Source organism: Ceratotherium simum, chromosome 33 (genome assembly GCF_057802395.1).
Source record: "Ceratotherium simum simum isolate JZ-2026a chromosome 33, ASM5780239v1, whole genome shotgun sequence".
Taxonomy (NCBI): Eukaryota; Metazoa; Chordata; class Mammalia; order Perissodactyla; family Rhinocerotidae; genus Ceratotherium; species Ceratotherium simum.
Genome location: NC_141932.1, coordinates 15,862,193 through 15,878,766, shown reverse-complemented (window position 1 = coordinate 15,878,766; position 16,574 = coordinate 15,862,193). Strand labels below are relative to the sequence as shown.

At 51.7% G+C, this 16,574-nt stretch overlaps 1 protein-coding gene and 1 pseudogene across 1 annotated transcript; one reads left to right on the top strand and one right to left on the bottom strand.

Annotated features, from left to right (window-relative positions):
- The first annotated feature begins 4,761 nt into the window (after positions 1 to 4,761).
- LOC101387586 (peptidoglycan recognition protein 1) lies at positions 4,762 to 8,571 on the top strand. Its single transcript, XM_004444114.3, is given in 3 exon segments — positions 4,762 to 5,141; positions 7,717 to 7,846; positions 8,393 to 8,571. Coding segments are annotated over 3 exon segments (597 nt in total). The 5' UTR covers positions 4,762 to 4,851; the 3' UTR covers positions 8,570 to 8,571.
- A 3,189-nt stretch (positions 8,572 to 11,760) lies between these two features.
- LOC101390947 (receptor-binding cancer antigen expressed on SiSo cells pseudogene) lies at positions 11,761 to 12,347 on the bottom strand (annotated as a pseudogene).
- Between the last annotated feature and the right edge of the window lie 4,227 nt (positions 12,348 to 16,574).

Sequence of the window (16,574 nt, the reverse complement as noted above, 5' to 3'; positions counted from 1 at the left end):
ACAGATGGAGAAACTGAAGGTGAGTCAATATGTGATAGTTACATGGATTTATCACCAGCTATGTGCTAAGATAGCCCCTTCCCTATGTTCAAACAGGGCACTTATACAATCTGGATTATTTGGGTCAGTCCTACGTATGCCTATTGACCCAACATAACTATTAATAGCCCTGTGTTTCAATCTCAGGGGTTATGGCTTGGACAATAAATTATACAATGAGCCTACTTATAGACCTCAATGTATAGTAGGAGAGAGAGAAATTCATCAAAGAATTACACAGGTAAGTTCATAATCGCAGTTGTGATAAATACGAAGAAGGAGAGGAAATGGTGTGGGGAAAGAAAATAGTGGGATTTGTCCTAATCGGAGATATCAGAATGAGATGTCACTCTGAGAAGGTGACACTGAAGGAATAGTAAGTGATAATTAGGATGGGGTCAGTGAGGAGGATGAGCATTCCAGATTTGGGAACGTCAAGGAAAAAAAATCAAGATTCTGCATTGTGTTTTAAACTTGTCCTTGCTACAATCACCATTAGTCTGACATGTATCATTGTTGATATAACAAAGAAAACAGGTGTTTTTTTTCTAATTGCAAGAGAATCTGGGTTTTTTTTTTAATACTGGCTGAATTAATTATAACAAGACCAAATAAAGGGAGTTAAAAATTCAACTTCCCAAAACATACAGGGAGTAAATCTAATTTCCTCCTATCCAAAAAGTACAAAAATACAGTCTCAGGATTAAAGGCAATATGACAATTACAGATTGAAGTTGCAGGAAATTCTCACGAGGGCACGTCTCCATATTAGGCTGGCAAGATACATAATAAATAAAATTATAACAAGGGAAGACCTCACCACACCTGGCTAATGATTATATTCTTAGTATCATTGAGGAATCTGATGTGTAAATATCTCTGTCTTTTTACAAAAGGCTAGCTGACTGTTTTGTAATCTTCAAGAGAAGGTACAAAGTTTCTGAATTTCTTTATGTATCTCTACTGAAAACCTTACAGAGTGTATCCAAAGTCCCCTGGGGTCAGGTAAGTCAAAGCGTCTTCAAGGGCAGCAAGAGGGGCGGGGTGGCTGGGGACTCAGGAAGAGGGTCTCAGGAGTGAGCCAGGTGAGGCTGAGGTGGAGGCAGCCCGTGCTGGCGGCCATGGTGAGGAGCTTGGACTCATCCTAAGAGTCTTGAGAAGCCGTGGAAAATCATGACTCACGATGTAGGGTGAACTTCAGGAAAGACCTGATGAGATCTGAGCTTTGGCATCTCAGGGACCAGGATGCATGCTGAGAGGTCACTGAGGAGGTGGGAGCAACATCCAGGTGTGAGGAGATGGTGACTGGACCAGAGTGCAGAGAGCAGAAATAGAGAGGAGTGGTCTCAGTCATAAGATGTTTAGATGGTAACAGCAACCTGACTTGGGGGTGGGTTGGATGTTCATTCAATCATTAAGTAAAGATTGAGCACCTGCTATGAGCTGGGCGTAGTTTTGGTGCCATTTTGGGGAGAGAGTGGGGTGGGTCAAGGATGGTGCTCAGATGTCTGGCTTCTGTAACTGGAAGACGATCATATCGTTCCCTGACACAGGGGTCCTGGAAGGGGCCAGATTTTGGAGCAGCAAAGCATGAGCCGTTTTGGAAATCTTGCATTTGAGGGGCTTGTGGGAGATCAATTTGGAGATTTCAGGTTGACAGGTGGATACGCAGATCCAGAATTCAGCTGAGAGCTCCGGGATGGACAGAAAAATCTGGAAATCACTCACATTTCAGTGGTGGCTGAAGCCATGTTCTGGATAAGATCACCTCGCAGAAAAAGTGTAGCATAATGGTCAAGGAGGGAAGAATGATCTGAAAGGGAAAACAAAAAACCAGCCAGAAGAGCAGAAGGAAAATCAAGACAGTCTCATGAAACAGAACCTAAAGGAAGTGAGCATTTCGAGAAGAAGGGATTGATCAACTGTGTCAAACGCTGTCCAATTGCCCAAGGTCATACAGCTAATAAGTGGCAGGGCTGCAATTTAAAACCAGGTCTAACTATTTAGTAAATGGGGCTGGGACAAATGGTGAGCCATTTGGAGACAAAGTTAGACCCCTACCTCACACCAAAGCTATTATAAATTCCCGCGGAGGTAAAGGACTGAAAGTAAAACACAAGATAACATTTTTTTAATAGAAAAAGTTTTATAGTCATGTTGTGGAAAGACTTCTTAAGGCAAGACAGGAAACATAGAAACCATTAAAAAAATTTTAATGGACTAGAGGAAAACATTTGCAGCACATTTGACAGACATAGGGTTAATATCCGCCATATACAACAACCCAACAGGAAAATGATTAATAGATGAACAGACTGTTCATAGAAGAAGAGTGCAAACAGCCATAAATATGTAAAAAGACAATCACTGGTCTGATGTTCAAGGAAATACTAATAGAACAATAATGAGGGACCATTCCTAAGATTGGTAAAGCATTTTAAAACTGATCACATTGCTGGGGAAAAGAAATACTAACACTTTTCTGGAATGGTATTTGGCAATATCTACTAAAATTTAAAATGTAGCTCTGTTTCCTGATCTGGGTGCTGGATTCATGGTGTATTCACAGTGTTAAAATTCATAGAGCCCTGCACTCTATTAATTCTATTAACTACAAATTCTATTCTATTAACGATATAAAAAGTACATTTCTATGTTTCTATACGTCTGTTCTTCTTCTCATGCTTTAAAAAAGAACTTAGACACAAAATTTACATACCCAACACATCGACAATCCCAGTTATGGAAATCTTTTCTTCATTTTGCAAATTGATAACAAAAAGGCAAACAACACAGTTTATTTTAAAAATAGGCAATGGAGATGAAGAAGACAAATCCAAATCGCAGCAAACTTAGAAAAATACTCAATCTCCTGAGTGGTCATAAAAATGCCAATTAAAGTTACAAAGAGATGTCACTTTATATCCATCCATTTAAGAAGTGAGAACATCCACTTCGGGGGTGAGTGAAGCTCCAATACATTACTGGTGGAAGTGTCAATTGTTAACAGCCTTTTGGGGAAAACAATCTGGTACTATCTATTAAGTGTGTATGCTTTTTGACCTGAAAAGTCCACATTTATAATTTATAAATTCTCCACTGTGTAGAGCTGTATGTTCGATAATATTTTGTGCAGCATTGAGAGGGGGGACTGGAAAACTTCAAAAAAGAAAAGATTATGTCAAAATGGTGAACCTATACCATGAAATATTACGCAACTATTATGAAGAATAAATAAGAATTCGATGTATTGACCTGGAGAGAGGCACATGAAATATTAGGTGACAAAAAGCAAACTAATGTGCATGCGTTTCATTTTATTATTTTTAAAAAATATGCCTTTATGTATGATTATAGGAAGCAGAATATGGTTTAGAACTTCATCTCTGGAGCCAGGAAGCCTGTGGCTAAACCCCAACATCACCACCTTCTACCTGAATGTGGTAACACCTCTGGGCCTCAGTTTCCTCTACTATGAAAGGAGATTAATAACATCCACCTCACAAACCTGTTGGGAGCACGTGACGAGATAATTCATGGAAAGAGCTTAGAGCTGCCTGGTGCGCTATTCGACGACGTCATGAGTGTAAGCATGGTCTACCTGAGCATGGGGAATATGGTGGGAGAAACACCCCACACTGGTCTCACTGGGGACCTCGGGTGGGTGGAGCTGGAGGGACACAGGTGATTAACATTCCTATCAATTCAACTACTTAACAGCTGGCATGTGTTTCTTCTGTAATTTTTTAAATCCACTAAAGTAGAAGGAAAGGAGGAAGAACAACCCAGGCAGTCGGCCCTGAACTCACCAGGCGCTCTGGGAGGGAGTGGGAACGGGGGCCTGGGCAGGGCAGAGGCCCCAGGAAAGCCTTCTTCCCCAACAGCGGATCCCCAGCCACCGGGTGGCCCTGGGCAAATGGCTGCTCCTCTCTGGAGGTCAGGTTCCCTCCCGTGCACAGTGGAGCTGCCAGGGGCCCCACGTAAGCACCTGGCTTACTACCAAGGGCAGATGTGAGCTTCAGTCCCAGTGGCGCTTGTGGGGCCGTAGGAGCCAGACATCTAAGGGCTCCACCCTTGACAACCCATTTAATCCCACGTCCACCCTAGGAGTTAGAGACTTTGCATTACACGCCCCCCCCATTTTGCAGTGGAGAAAACAGGTACAGAAAGATTATGTCACCTGCCTGAGCTCAACACAAGAGTGTGGCCAGAAATAAATCTCAGGCAGCCTGGCTCTGATCTGGGCTCTGGACCACCAGACTCTGCTATCTCCTGTGTCTCAGCAACGTGACTCCCCTCTCCAGGCCTCAGTCACCTCAACTGTGAGATGGGCTTCCCAGTACTCCCCTCTTCAGTTTGCTGAAAGGGTTAAGGACATCGCGTGTGGACCTGGGAGCAGTGTTTAAAAAGTGAGAGCCTTTGTTACCTCCATTCCTCTGGGAGGAGGGAGATGAGGCTCCGGGCGCTTCTCTGGTGTTAAGTTCCTGTTGAGTTGCCCAAAGCTGCACTGAGAGACAAAGCGGGGCAGGGATCCAGGCCCTGGGTCTTCCAGGAACCACAGGGTGAAGCGCCCAGGGGCTTGTGTGCCCTTCTGCGTCCCTCTGGCTTTGTCAGGGGCTCCCCCCACCCACCTCACCAGGATCCACCACACCGCATCCTGTTGCAGCCCTGCCAGGAAAGGAAGCAGAGTCCGAGATCCCTGTAAGCTGCCGGGACGTCCTGCCTTCATGAAGCAAGGCCTTCCCAGCCGCTCCACCCCAGCAAATAAAGGCGGCCCAGCCAGCCACGAGCTCCTAGACGTCCCTGTGCCCCATGCCCGCCATGTCCCGCCCCTGCGCGCTGCTCACCTGGACCCTCCTCACCCTCCTCGGGCTCGGAGTGGCTCAAGAAGACTTGACCTCATGCGGCCCCATCATGCCCCGGAGAGAGTGGGGCCCCCTGGCATCCACGTGCGAACGGCGCCTGAACCTGCCCGCGCGCTACGTGGTGGTGTCACACACGGCGGGCAGCCCCTGCGGCACCCCCGCCTCGTGTGTGAGGCAGGTCCAGAACGTGCAGAGTTACCACGTGCGGAAACTGGGCTGGTGCGACGTGGGCTACAAGTGAGTGCAGAGGGGCACAGGTGGAGCCGGGGCTGGAGGAGGGAAAGGTGCGCAGGCCTCGGGGGCAGTGGGACCCGGCTCTGAGCCGCCTGGCTGACACCCTGGGCATCTTGGTATCTCCAAGGTCACCACAGAGGGCTGGGCGTGTGCTGGCAGCACAAAGATGTGAGGACGAGGGGAGAGGGCTGACATCCAAGCTCTGCGCCCTGGGGACGGGACAGACTTTGCCAACACGCACCACGGTGTCCTCAACCCTGGGGTCCCCTCAGAAAGTCTGTGCTTTGTTACGAGGCAGACACAGGCTGCACGGGGCGGGGCTCCTGTCCCAGCTCTGCTCACGGTGGCCGAGACCCGGGGCAAGTCACTCACCCCCTCAGCTTCAGTCTCTTCTTCCTCCTCTGCACAGTCAACGGGATTGTGCCCACTTGGTCACTAACCAGTCAATACAGGCCAGGCTCTTAGGACACTGCCTGGCATGAAGTCAGAGCCCCAAAATGCAGGGACTATGGCCATTAGGCACCTGCTATGTGTCAGGCCCTGTGCTGGATGCTGGGATAGGGACATAGCCTTGAACTGACGGGAGTAGCCCAGGAGGATTTAAAGACCAGCAGGGAGAAACAAGCAAAGTCACCCAGATGAATTCACACGGTGACAGAAGTGACAATAAAAAGGAAGAGTGGCTGAGGTGGCTCTAGGATGGGGGAGCTGAGGGAAGAGTGAGTGAGCTGGGGGAAGAGCGGGGTAAAGGCTCTGAGGCCGAGTGAGCGGGTCACCCTGAGGGACAGAGGTCGGGGTGGCTGGAGGTGGCCGGGAGGAATGAGGAAATGAGGAGGAGGGGACAGAGGGCACAGGGCCTGTGGGCCCCGGTGAGGACGGTGGCTCTGCTATGAGGAGGATGGGAGCCACAGGAGGGACAGGAGCCTGCTTAGTGTAAGGAGCTCCCTCTGGCTGCTGTGGGGAGGACAGACTCGAGGGGGCGAGGGCAGAAACAGGGACAGGGACACTCAGATCTGCCTCTGGGGCCCACGCCCACCAGAGCCCTGTCCATGGTAACAGGCTGGGCTCCAGCACACGGGTTTCCACAGCGAAAGAGGGTTTGAACCCCACAGGTTCTCAGACCTCGGGAAGCACCAGCATCGCCTTCCTGGAGATGCAGGTCCCCAGGTACCTCCCTTAGAGACTGCTTCAGTGGGGCTGGGGGAGGCCGGGGAATCTGAGGACCTCACTGAGAGAAATCTAGAAGCCTCCACGGGTGTCCCCAGCTCTTCAGGCTAAAGATCTTACAATTCAAAGGCTCCAACTTGCAGATTTTGTTTCCAAGAGGCGGGCGCTCCATCCAAGAGTTTCCATGAAGTCAGAAGACCAGAGCCTGGTCCACAGCCTCTGGCCTGAATCCTCCTACAGGAGAGAAGTCAACTTCTCAGATTTTAGGATTCAGAGTGTGATTCAAACGTTCTGAATCCCCCTTCCTTGTCACGTCGCCTTCTCTCTCTGAGCCTCAGTTTCTTCCCCGGTACAATGGGCTCCTGACTGTACCCCCCTGGTGGTGGCTGAGGTTTCAGTCAGATGTCTCCATGTGACAAATGCACAGGGAGCACCACTTGCCTTCCAGGGGCTGGGGCTGTGGCCGGGCCATAACCACCCAGTCCTGGGGCCGGCTCCACTATAGTATTTCTAGTCTCTTCAGAGCCAGATTCTGAGCGTCTGGCTTCCTAAGTGGCAGATTCAGGACCCAAGGTTGGAAAGTTCCAACATTATGTGCGTCATTGGTGAGCTGTGAGCCAGAGGGCTGAGGAGGCAGACACTGCAGCTCCAGAAGCTGATCCCCTGGTTAATTCAATGTGCCAAGTCAGAATCGCTCCATCAAGACGTGTTGGATGAGGGAGTCTTAAGGATCTGCTGCCAAGATTGGCAGATGCTGGGGCTCCAGGGTCTGGTCTGGTTGTGGTGCCAGCCCTTGAGTCCCCATCCTGTCACTGAGGGCACCAAGCACAGAGCAGGAAGCAGGAAGCAGGCTGGGGTGAGGGCAGAGGAGCTTCTTGGTGGAGATTCTGAGAGTCAGGAGTCCCCGGGGCATGACCTTGGGTGAATCCCCTCTCTTTCTAAGTCTCTGCTTCCTCAGCTTAAAGCAGAGATGATAACAGTGCTCCCTCAGAGGACTGCACGTGAGACCCATCAAATCAAGAGTGGGACAAATCCTCCAGGGAAGCAGGAGAGAACAAGAAATCAGACCATGTGGGTGGGGGTCACGGGAACCTGGGTGAAAATCCTGGCTCTGCCTCTGACCACTGTGTGACTCTGGGCAGGTGTCTGCTCCTCTCTGATCATCTACGGGATGGAGGCAGTAGTGACTCACAGGATTGCTGTGAAGATGGAAAAAGGTGCATGTAGAGCTGTGCTTGGCACATGGCAGGGGCCCCTGTCATTGCTATTATTGTGGAAGATCAGGGAAGAAGAGGGAGGGTGTCGGGGGATTGTGTGTGAGTGGCAGGAACAGGGGCAGGGTGAGTGGAGGAAGAAGAGAGGTCCTCCCTCGGGAAGCCCTCCCTCACTCATCAACCCCCCACCCCCACAGCTTCCTGATCTGAGAAGACAGGCTTGTGTATGAGGGCCGGGGCTGGAACACCCATGGCGCCCACTCAGGTCGCACCTGGAACTCCATCCTCATCGGCATCAGCTTCATGGATAACTACATGGATAAGTGAGTGTCCAGCTGTCAGGACAGGGGCGACATGGGGCCTGGGGGATGGCAGGGAGTGGTTCATGGTGGTTCAGAAGCCCTGCCACCGACACGCTCTGTGACCTCGGGCAGTGACTCTGCTTTTCTGAGCCTCGTGTCCTCCTTTCGACAATGACCGTTTTCAACCACGTGGTTCTGGTGAGGACTAGTTCTTCTGTATCAAGTTCTTAGGCGAGTCCATGACACCTACGAAGTGCTGGATAAATGGCAGCGGGTAGGAACAGGAGGGCTGGGGGCAGGTGAAGGGGAATCAGTGAGAACCTTGCCAGCCGACATTGGCTGAAAGGAACTCATGTTACCATCCCACAGCCCTGTGGGCAGGTGCCATGAGTCTCTCCTTTCACAGTGAGGAAACTGAGGCACAGAGAGGTGGAGTCACTGCCAGGGAGTGGCAGAGCCGGTTCTGGGCCCCAGCAGGCCAGCTGGGAGGGCACCATGGGAACCCCTGCCCCACACGACCTCTGCCCCTCAGGGCACCCCAGCCTCACTCCTGCCTCTGCCTCCCCCAGAGCGGGCACCCCCACTACAAGCCCTCAGGGCGGCCCAGAGTCTGCTGGCCTGTGGCGTGGCCCAGGGAGCCCTGATGCCTGACTACGAGGTCAAAGGTCACCGGGATGTGCGGGACACGCTCTCTCCAGGTGACCAGCTCTACAGAATCATCCAGACTTGGCCACACTACAGGGACTGAGGCCCTGGTATCTCCCCCACCCCACCGTCAGTCACAAACCCCACTGCCTCCCCTCCAATAAAGGTGCACTCACTGTGACCCTGTGTCCTGCCACCCACCTCCCCTCCTTCTGTGTCTTCCTCAAGACCTCAACCTCCGGAAGGGACGTGCTGGAAGGACGCACGGACCCCGCCCCCCACGCAGAATCCTGGGGGACGGGGGACAGAGGGGCAGTCTCCCTCTCTGGGGTCACGACCGCGTGTCCAGGCGGATCATGTACTCCTGCAGGGCCTTCAGGCCGGCGTCTAGTTCCGCCCTGTCGGCCGCCTGGTGGTGGGAGCTGTACTCTGTGGGAACAGAGCGGGGGTGGGGGGCTGGGAGGGGCCTGGAGCCGCGGGGAGCTCCGGGGCCCAACCAGCTGCGCTGGGTGCCATCCCAGCCAGCTCTGGGGCAGGTAGGGGGATATGAGGAGTCCCAGGCTCACCTTTGATGGGGACCCAGCCCCCCGAACTGGCCAGGCGTCTCTGATGGCGGCCGCGTTCCACGGGGCTGGACTTCTGCTGCTGGGGGAGGCAGGAAGGGGGTCAGGCACCCTCCCTCTATTCCTGCCCCCTAAATCCTACCGGAAATTCTGAACCTAAGGACCCCAGAAAAAACAACGGCTGACACCTAAGGGGCACTTATTCTATGCAAAATATCCTCCTTGCGTCTCCAGCAGAACCCTCTGAGGCAACTACTGTAACCATCTCTACTTAACTCATAAAGAAACCGAGGTCCAGAGAGGCTAAGTAAGCACCTTGAGTCACAGGTGACAGGAAGGGGAGCCAGGTTTTAAGACCCGGCAATTTGAGGCTGGGGCAGGTGCTCTGCCCAGCGTCCTCTGGCCCTGCCACCATCATACCTCCTCCCCTCCAAGGATCTCAAAACACTCTGAGTCCAGAGGCATTTCAGAGCTGCCTCTGTACCCTGACCCCCAGAATGGACTCATGGGAGAGAGGGACAGCGTCCTCTGGTGTGTCACGCTGCCCCACCTCCTCCAAGGCCTGAGGAAGGACGCTCACCCTGTTGGACCCGCTCCAGGTGGGGGGTCTGGGAGGCTTCCCGCGGCGGCCAGCGCTGGGGGAGGAAGGAATTAAGGCCCAGTGGGGGTCTTGGGCAACTCCCGTCTCGCCCTCCTCCGTGGTTTCAAGCCTCCAGCCTCCAGAACCCACTTTCCCTGCAGAAGACTGTTTCCAGTCTCCCCAGACACCCGTTTGGAGGCGGGCCATCCCCCAGCCCAAGCTCTCCCCTCTCGGGAGGGATTCCGGGAGATCCTCCAACTCGCTGCAGGAGCTGGCGGACGAGCAGCGGCTGCGGAAACTGTCCACTAGGGGGAGAGGGACGGGGTGAGCCTCCCGCGCTCGCCGGCCCGCCCGCCCGCCCCCCGCGCTCCAGCTCAGCTACCCGAGGAGCTGCGGTTCCGGGAGCGGTTGGCCGCGTCCCCTCGGCCGGTCACGGCAGCGGGAGGCCGGGTCTGCCGAGACCAGGAGATGGACGGACCGTCCCCGCTTCCTCCGCTGCCCAGTCGGTTCCGCTGCTGCTGCTGCCTGGGGAGCGGGAGGGAGACGCCCGCCTGTGCGCCCAGCTAATGTGGGGAAGGGCGATGCTGCGCCCCTGGGGGTCCCAGCCAGGGCCGGTGACCCGCCTGAGGTCACACGGCCTAAGTAGGGAAAAGCATGGGGAGTCACAGACCAAGCTGTGGGGGTGTCAGGAGAGGAGGCGAAGGTCAGGTGAGAAGCGGGAGCAGGTAGGGGGAAGGGGGGAGATGGAGCAGGTGACAGGTGATGGAAACAGGTGGGAAGAGGGGGGATAGACCAGGGCACAGATCAGGGGGCCAGGTGAAGGGGCGGGGATGTGGGCAGGACAGGCGGAAACGGGCGCTCCCTTCATCTTGATGTCTCTCTGCTGCTTCTCCTTCGCTTTCACAAAGGCTGTGGGGTCGAAACGGGGCACGCGACCACCTAGGGCGGGGCGGGGGTGGAGAGCAGAGGAGGCGGGGTCACAGGATCACGCCCCCACAGTCCTAGTCCGCGCCCCCTCCTCCCACGGGCGGGGGGGCCGGCACACACCTGTGGGCGAGGGCGAGGGCGAGGGGCGGGCAGCGCGGCCTCGACCCCGGCCTCCGCGGCCGCTGTCCCGGGAGGAGGAGCGGGCGGCGCCGCGGCCACGCGACCTGGAGCGCTCCCGGGACGACGAGGCCCGATCCTGCCGGGCCGCGGGCGGCACCACCGGCGGAGTCCGTCTCCTGGAGCCCAGGACCCACTGTCGGTTTCCCGCCGGCCAGGACGGCTCCTATCCCAAGCCTCTTCCCGGATCCAACCACCCCCGAACCTTCAGATCCATCCCCCATCAACTCCCAGACATTCACGCCCTGGCACTCGACCCTCACAGACACCTTCTCCCAGGCTCCGCCCCTCTCGGAGCCCCACAGAGCCCCCAAAAGAACCCTTCAGTCACCTCCCTACATCCTAACACACCCCCTTCCCCGGACCCTTCTTCCTGAGGTCTCCGCCAGCTCCCTGAAACCCTTCCCAAGTTTCCGCCACCCACCCCCATAAATGCCAGCTGACGTCAACCGGATCACCCACCTGCCGGCCCCGCCCCCTCGCTCAACTAGACCCTCAGGCCCCGCCCCTTTCTGGTCCCCATCTCCTGATGCCGCCTCAAGCCCCGCCCATCTCCCCACAGACCCCGCCCACCGATTCCAACTGCGCATCCCAGTCCTTCCCTATGTCCCACGCAGCCCCTTAGGCCCCTCCATAATCACGGAAACAAGAAGTATTTTAAATGATTTATTTGCTCATTATGCACATTGACGGAAAGCATAATAGATGGCAGTATTTTTCCCCTCCATACAAGTATTTAAAGCCATTTATTTAGCTGGAAACACTAGCTTGAAGAGATACCGGCACATTCCACTTATAATAATTTCACTCCCGCAAACAATTGTCTTATATATACAACATGTTGAAGAAAATATTGTCTCATTCATCTTTTGTTCTTCTGAGTCTCGATCCCTAAGAGTTCAAGGTCCTTTGGGGGATCCAGGATGGCATGATGAATGTATTAAAATCAAGTTGTGCATTCTAAACACACTCTTAAATACGTACGGATGTTTGGGTTGTGGGGCTCAGCTCTCTCCTACTGACGCTATGACGTTGGAAGAACATTTGTTATGCAAGTTTCGCGTCGATATCGATTGTTCCTTCTTCCTTCATAATGCGCTTCCTTTCCCATTTTCTTGCTTTGTTCTCTGCTGCTCTCTGTTCTCTGTCTGCTCTTTTCTGCTGCTTCAGAACTTCTGCTTGCCAGGCCACACCTTCTCCCCAGCATCTGTAGGTCCCTGCCAGGTATCTCTGTCACCTAATTCTGGAGACTGATGAATAAAAAGCATATCTTGTGTAGCTGCTCATTTACTAGAGAAATCAGGGCTACCAATTTACTAGTGAAAATTTGATGGTTCACTCTTCTCAATACTGATTTCCTGAGGTTTCCTTCTGGTTGTTCTCATGTCCTTAAAATTGTCAGGTTCCAGTTGTGTATTTTGTTGTGTTTTTATTGTGTGGCCACATTGCCATTCCCTCCTTCAATCTCTACACTGTGGGTGCATCTTCCTCCCGGGAAGTCCACTCTTCAACATCTGTCTGCTCAGGAACTATGAACAATCAACTGTAGTTGGCAAGTTATTTGATCTCCACTTAATTTCCATCTTCTGCCAGAGCTGCACATTAATCCCTTTAGGAATGAGGATACTGTTGCTGTTACCAGATACAAACCCAGGTTCTTTACCCGCCACACAAGAGGGGCTGAATAAAACTGCAACGCCAGGCTTATGTCAAGGAAAGAGTTTTTATTTTGGGTGTGTCAGCCAGGAGACAAGAGCTCTCAAATTTGTCCCATCTCCTCGAAAGATGAGAGGCAAGGTGTTTTAAACGTTTGGAGGGAGAGCATGTGCTGGGCTTTTAGATAGGGGAGGGAGAGCATGTGGCTGTGGTGGTCTGCACCTTCCCACCAGCCTGCCTTTGGCCTTGAAGACGGAATTTCTCTTCCCTTGACTGTCTGGACTTTTCTGGTTAGTTGTCATCTTCAGCCTGCATTTGGCCTTGTGAGGCTGAATCTTGACGTCTGGACCTTGATTTCCTGGGAGAAACAGCTCACTCATATACTAAGGAGGGACAGAAAGCCCTGGTTAGTTTTACACAAGAGTTGATTATGCTGAATACGCGCAGCTGCAGTCAGCAAAGCTCATCTCAAAGTTTTTGCTCTCTTCTTCTAGCCCAGAGAAGATTTTTCCCCTCTCCCTGCTCGGTTTCATTGCTGGGCAGGTATGATCTTCAAGCAACTGGAACTGACAGCCATGGTGGAAATGCAAACCTGCCCCTCCTCCTGAGAGCTGGGGCTGTTCTCAGACACAAGGCATGGACACTTGGCTACACTCTTTCATTTTTGAAGGTTAAGCACACCTGTGCTGCTGGGTTAACCCTTATTTGGTCTTGGTAACACTGTTGGAGTCTATTTGTTCACACTTTGTTAGGAGCTTTTTCATCTATTTTCATGAGGGACATTGGTCTGTGATTTTTCTTTTTCTGTAATAATCTTTAAGCCTTTGGAGTGCCCTGCCTGATAAGAGTGTCTTTGTTTACCTGGGGGCCTTGGGCCAGGACAGATAGTCTATGTGAACAATGATTTAGCTGGTGGCTCTGGGCCAAGTGGTGTCTGCTCCACCTCCAGAGGGTCTGAAGGCTGAGGTCAGCCACACAGGCTGTCAATCATGTCTGTGTGACCAGGCCTCAGTAAACACTCTGGACACCAAGGCTCAGGTGAGCTGGTTGAAAATACTCCATGAATGCTGTCACACATCCTTGCTGGAAGAATTAGCGAAGAATTAGCGCTGTCCAGTACTCCATGGGGAGAGACAACTGGAGGCTCCCGCTTGGTCTCTCCTGGACTTCGCCCCACATGCCTCTCCCCTTGGCTGATTTTAATCTGTTTCCTTTCTCTGTAATAAACTGTACCCATGAGTATGACAGCTTTCAGTGAGTTCTGTGAGTCCTTCTGGCCAATTATCCAGCCTGATGGAGGTCTTGGGGACACCCAAACTCTACAGCCCATAATCCTCCACCATCTTCATCCTGATCCTTGTCCAGGAAGTGGTCAAGGGGACATGACCCCTTTCTGGGGACTGCTGCATTCAGTGACCAAACTGTCTCACTCAGGTGCAGAGACTAGGAAGAGGTGAGGGAGGTGAGTTGGAAATCTTTTAGCCATGATTTTGGAAGGCTGTTTCAGCACTGAACAATACCACACGCCTGTGGATCACGGGGAACGTTGAAGGTCGACCTTGATTATCGGTCCATTGTTGAGTGATTTTTGCAATAAAAAGTGCTTCATTGTCAGACTGAAAACAGTTTCAAAAGCCACCATGTGGTGGGCAAAGTCAGCAGATCAGACTGGAACAGCAACACTGTCACCTGAAAACGTGTCACGAGTGGGGAGGCATTGTCCTGGGTTGAACTGTGTCCCTCCTAAAAATGTTGAAGTCCTGACCCCCAACACCTGTGAATGTGACCTTATTTGGAAACAAGGTCTTTGCTAATGATCAAGTTAAGATGAGGTCATTAGTTTTGTATATCAATTATACCTAAGTAAAAGTGTTTTTGTAAAAAAAAGATGAGGTCATTTGTGTGGGCTCTGATCCAATATGGCTCTTATCCTTATGAAAAGGGGAAATTTGGGGAAAGATAGGGAGTGACAAGGTTATCAACATGGTGGCATAAGAATTTTCTACCGTCTACCCCCAAAGACACCGACTTTGACTATGAAAGCTGACTCGAGTGGAGCCATATTAAAATAGAGCTGGAGCCGCCATTTCAGAGGAACTGCCTGCACCTCTTGTTTCCTTTATCTTCCTAACTGGACCCAACGGCCATTATTCCAAGAAGTCAGTGAGGACAGGAATATCCTGTCTGTAGGGACTGGTGGAACAGGACTGTGCTGATGACCAGATTGCTACCCAATCAATGAAGGACAAGTCTAGCCTCACCTCATCCAACACCCACGAACTCCTCCTTAATACAACCCACCTCGTCTTCCTCTCTTTTTCCCATAAAAACCCTGACCCCTCTCCTGTAATTGGGACACTATTTGGGTTTCTCCCTGAATCTGTGGTTCTTGGATTGCAATTCTTTGGTCCGAAATAAATGCTTTCTCTCTCAAACCAGTTTCTGTTTTTGAAGGTTGACATGACAATCACTTGTGGATGAGGGGGCTTCGTGGGAGTCGAAGAGTCCAGCAGAGAAGTTCCAGGACTCCATTGGAGCAAAAAACAAATCCGAGATTGGAAGCACTGTCGAGGTTAGGAGGAACATTTCACTTTACCGAGTCGCCCCTCCCCTAAGGCGCGCAGCTCAGCGCGAGAGAGACCTTCCAGGCCCGTGACCTCTCCCCGGGGAAAGTGAGTGTGCGGTGAGCGCCCGGCTCCCCAGCTGAGCGGGACGCTGCCGAGGAGGCCCGTTTCTCTCCCACCTCATCTAATCCACGGAGTCAGGATCTGCACAAGGGGGGCGGTGGGCGCTGCGAGAACAGCATTCAGGGCTCCGCACAGAATGGATTAAAAGGAGGCGGATCCTACCGACCGTCTGCAGACGCCATCAGAAGGCTACCCTTGAGCCACTGAGGACACCTAACCTGCGGGGCCCCCAACTGGCCCACAGCACCCCCGACATTCGCGCACCTCCCACACACAAGCCCACCCCCAGGCTGGCCCCCTGTGCACGCCCCCAAGGGCGGGAGAGCGAGCCTTTGCAGAAGGCTAGTGAGCATGCGCAGAAAGCCAACCCCACTCCGCAGGATCCTGGAGAAAAGACGGGAACTTCAGCACACAGCACCGCCCTGGGGAGCAGAAGGGGGGCTGCTAGCACCCTGCCTGGCTTTGCAGGATCCAGAGAAGGCATGCAATCTTAAGGTTGCTCCCCAAAAGAGAACAAGAAGTGTGAAGCAAGCACATCCATAGGAAGGTCTGAGAAACACTCAGATCCCAAGCTTGGCTGACGGAAGGTATTTCTCTCTCACCTCGGCTGCAGTCTCGCGAGAGACTCTGCGTCAGGGACCCCGGGAATTTGTACCCAGATTCCTGGCACAAGGAAACTGCAGATAATAAATGTGTGTTGTTTCAAGCCTCTAATTGTCATCCAGCAATAGATAACTAAGACCCTTAGGTTTAATTTGGTCCTCTTTTTCGACCTTCTTGAGATGGGAGCATAAATAATCAATTTTTGCCTTTCTAATACGTGCATTTAAAGCTATTAAATTTCCCTTAAGCACTGCTTTAGGCGTATCCCACATGTTTTTATGCATCATATGGTCCTTTTCACTCAGTTCAAAACATTTTGTAGATTTCAGATCTATGGATTATTTAGTAATGTATTATTTAATTTCCATGCAATTGTGGATTTTCCCGATTTCTTTTTGTTATTGATTTATATCTTAATTCTGTTATGGTCAGAGAACATAGGACTATAAGTGACTTTAATCTTTTGAAGCTTTTGAGGACTTCTTTGTGGCCTAACGTAAGGTTGATTTTGGTAAGAATTCCACATGTATTTGAAAAGAATTTTGTCACTGGTGGTGCACTGTTCTAGACACATCAGTGAGGTCATTTTTTAACTATGTTGTTTATATCTTCAATATCCTTTCTAATTAGTGCGGCTTTTCTCTCAGCTATTGAGAGGGAAATTCTCCCACTATGACAGTAGATTTATCTGTTTCTCCCTCAAATTCTCTCATTTTATTGCTTTAGGTATTTTAAAACTATGCTGTTGGGTGTACAGATTTAGGATTGTGACATCTTCCTGTTGGATTGACTCTTCCGTCCATAATCAAAATTTCCGTTAATTCCGGGTCATTCTTCTTGCCTTAAATTCTGCTCTAATACGAATATAACTACACCGGCTTGATTCGGTTAGGGTGTGTGTGGTATGTATTCTTC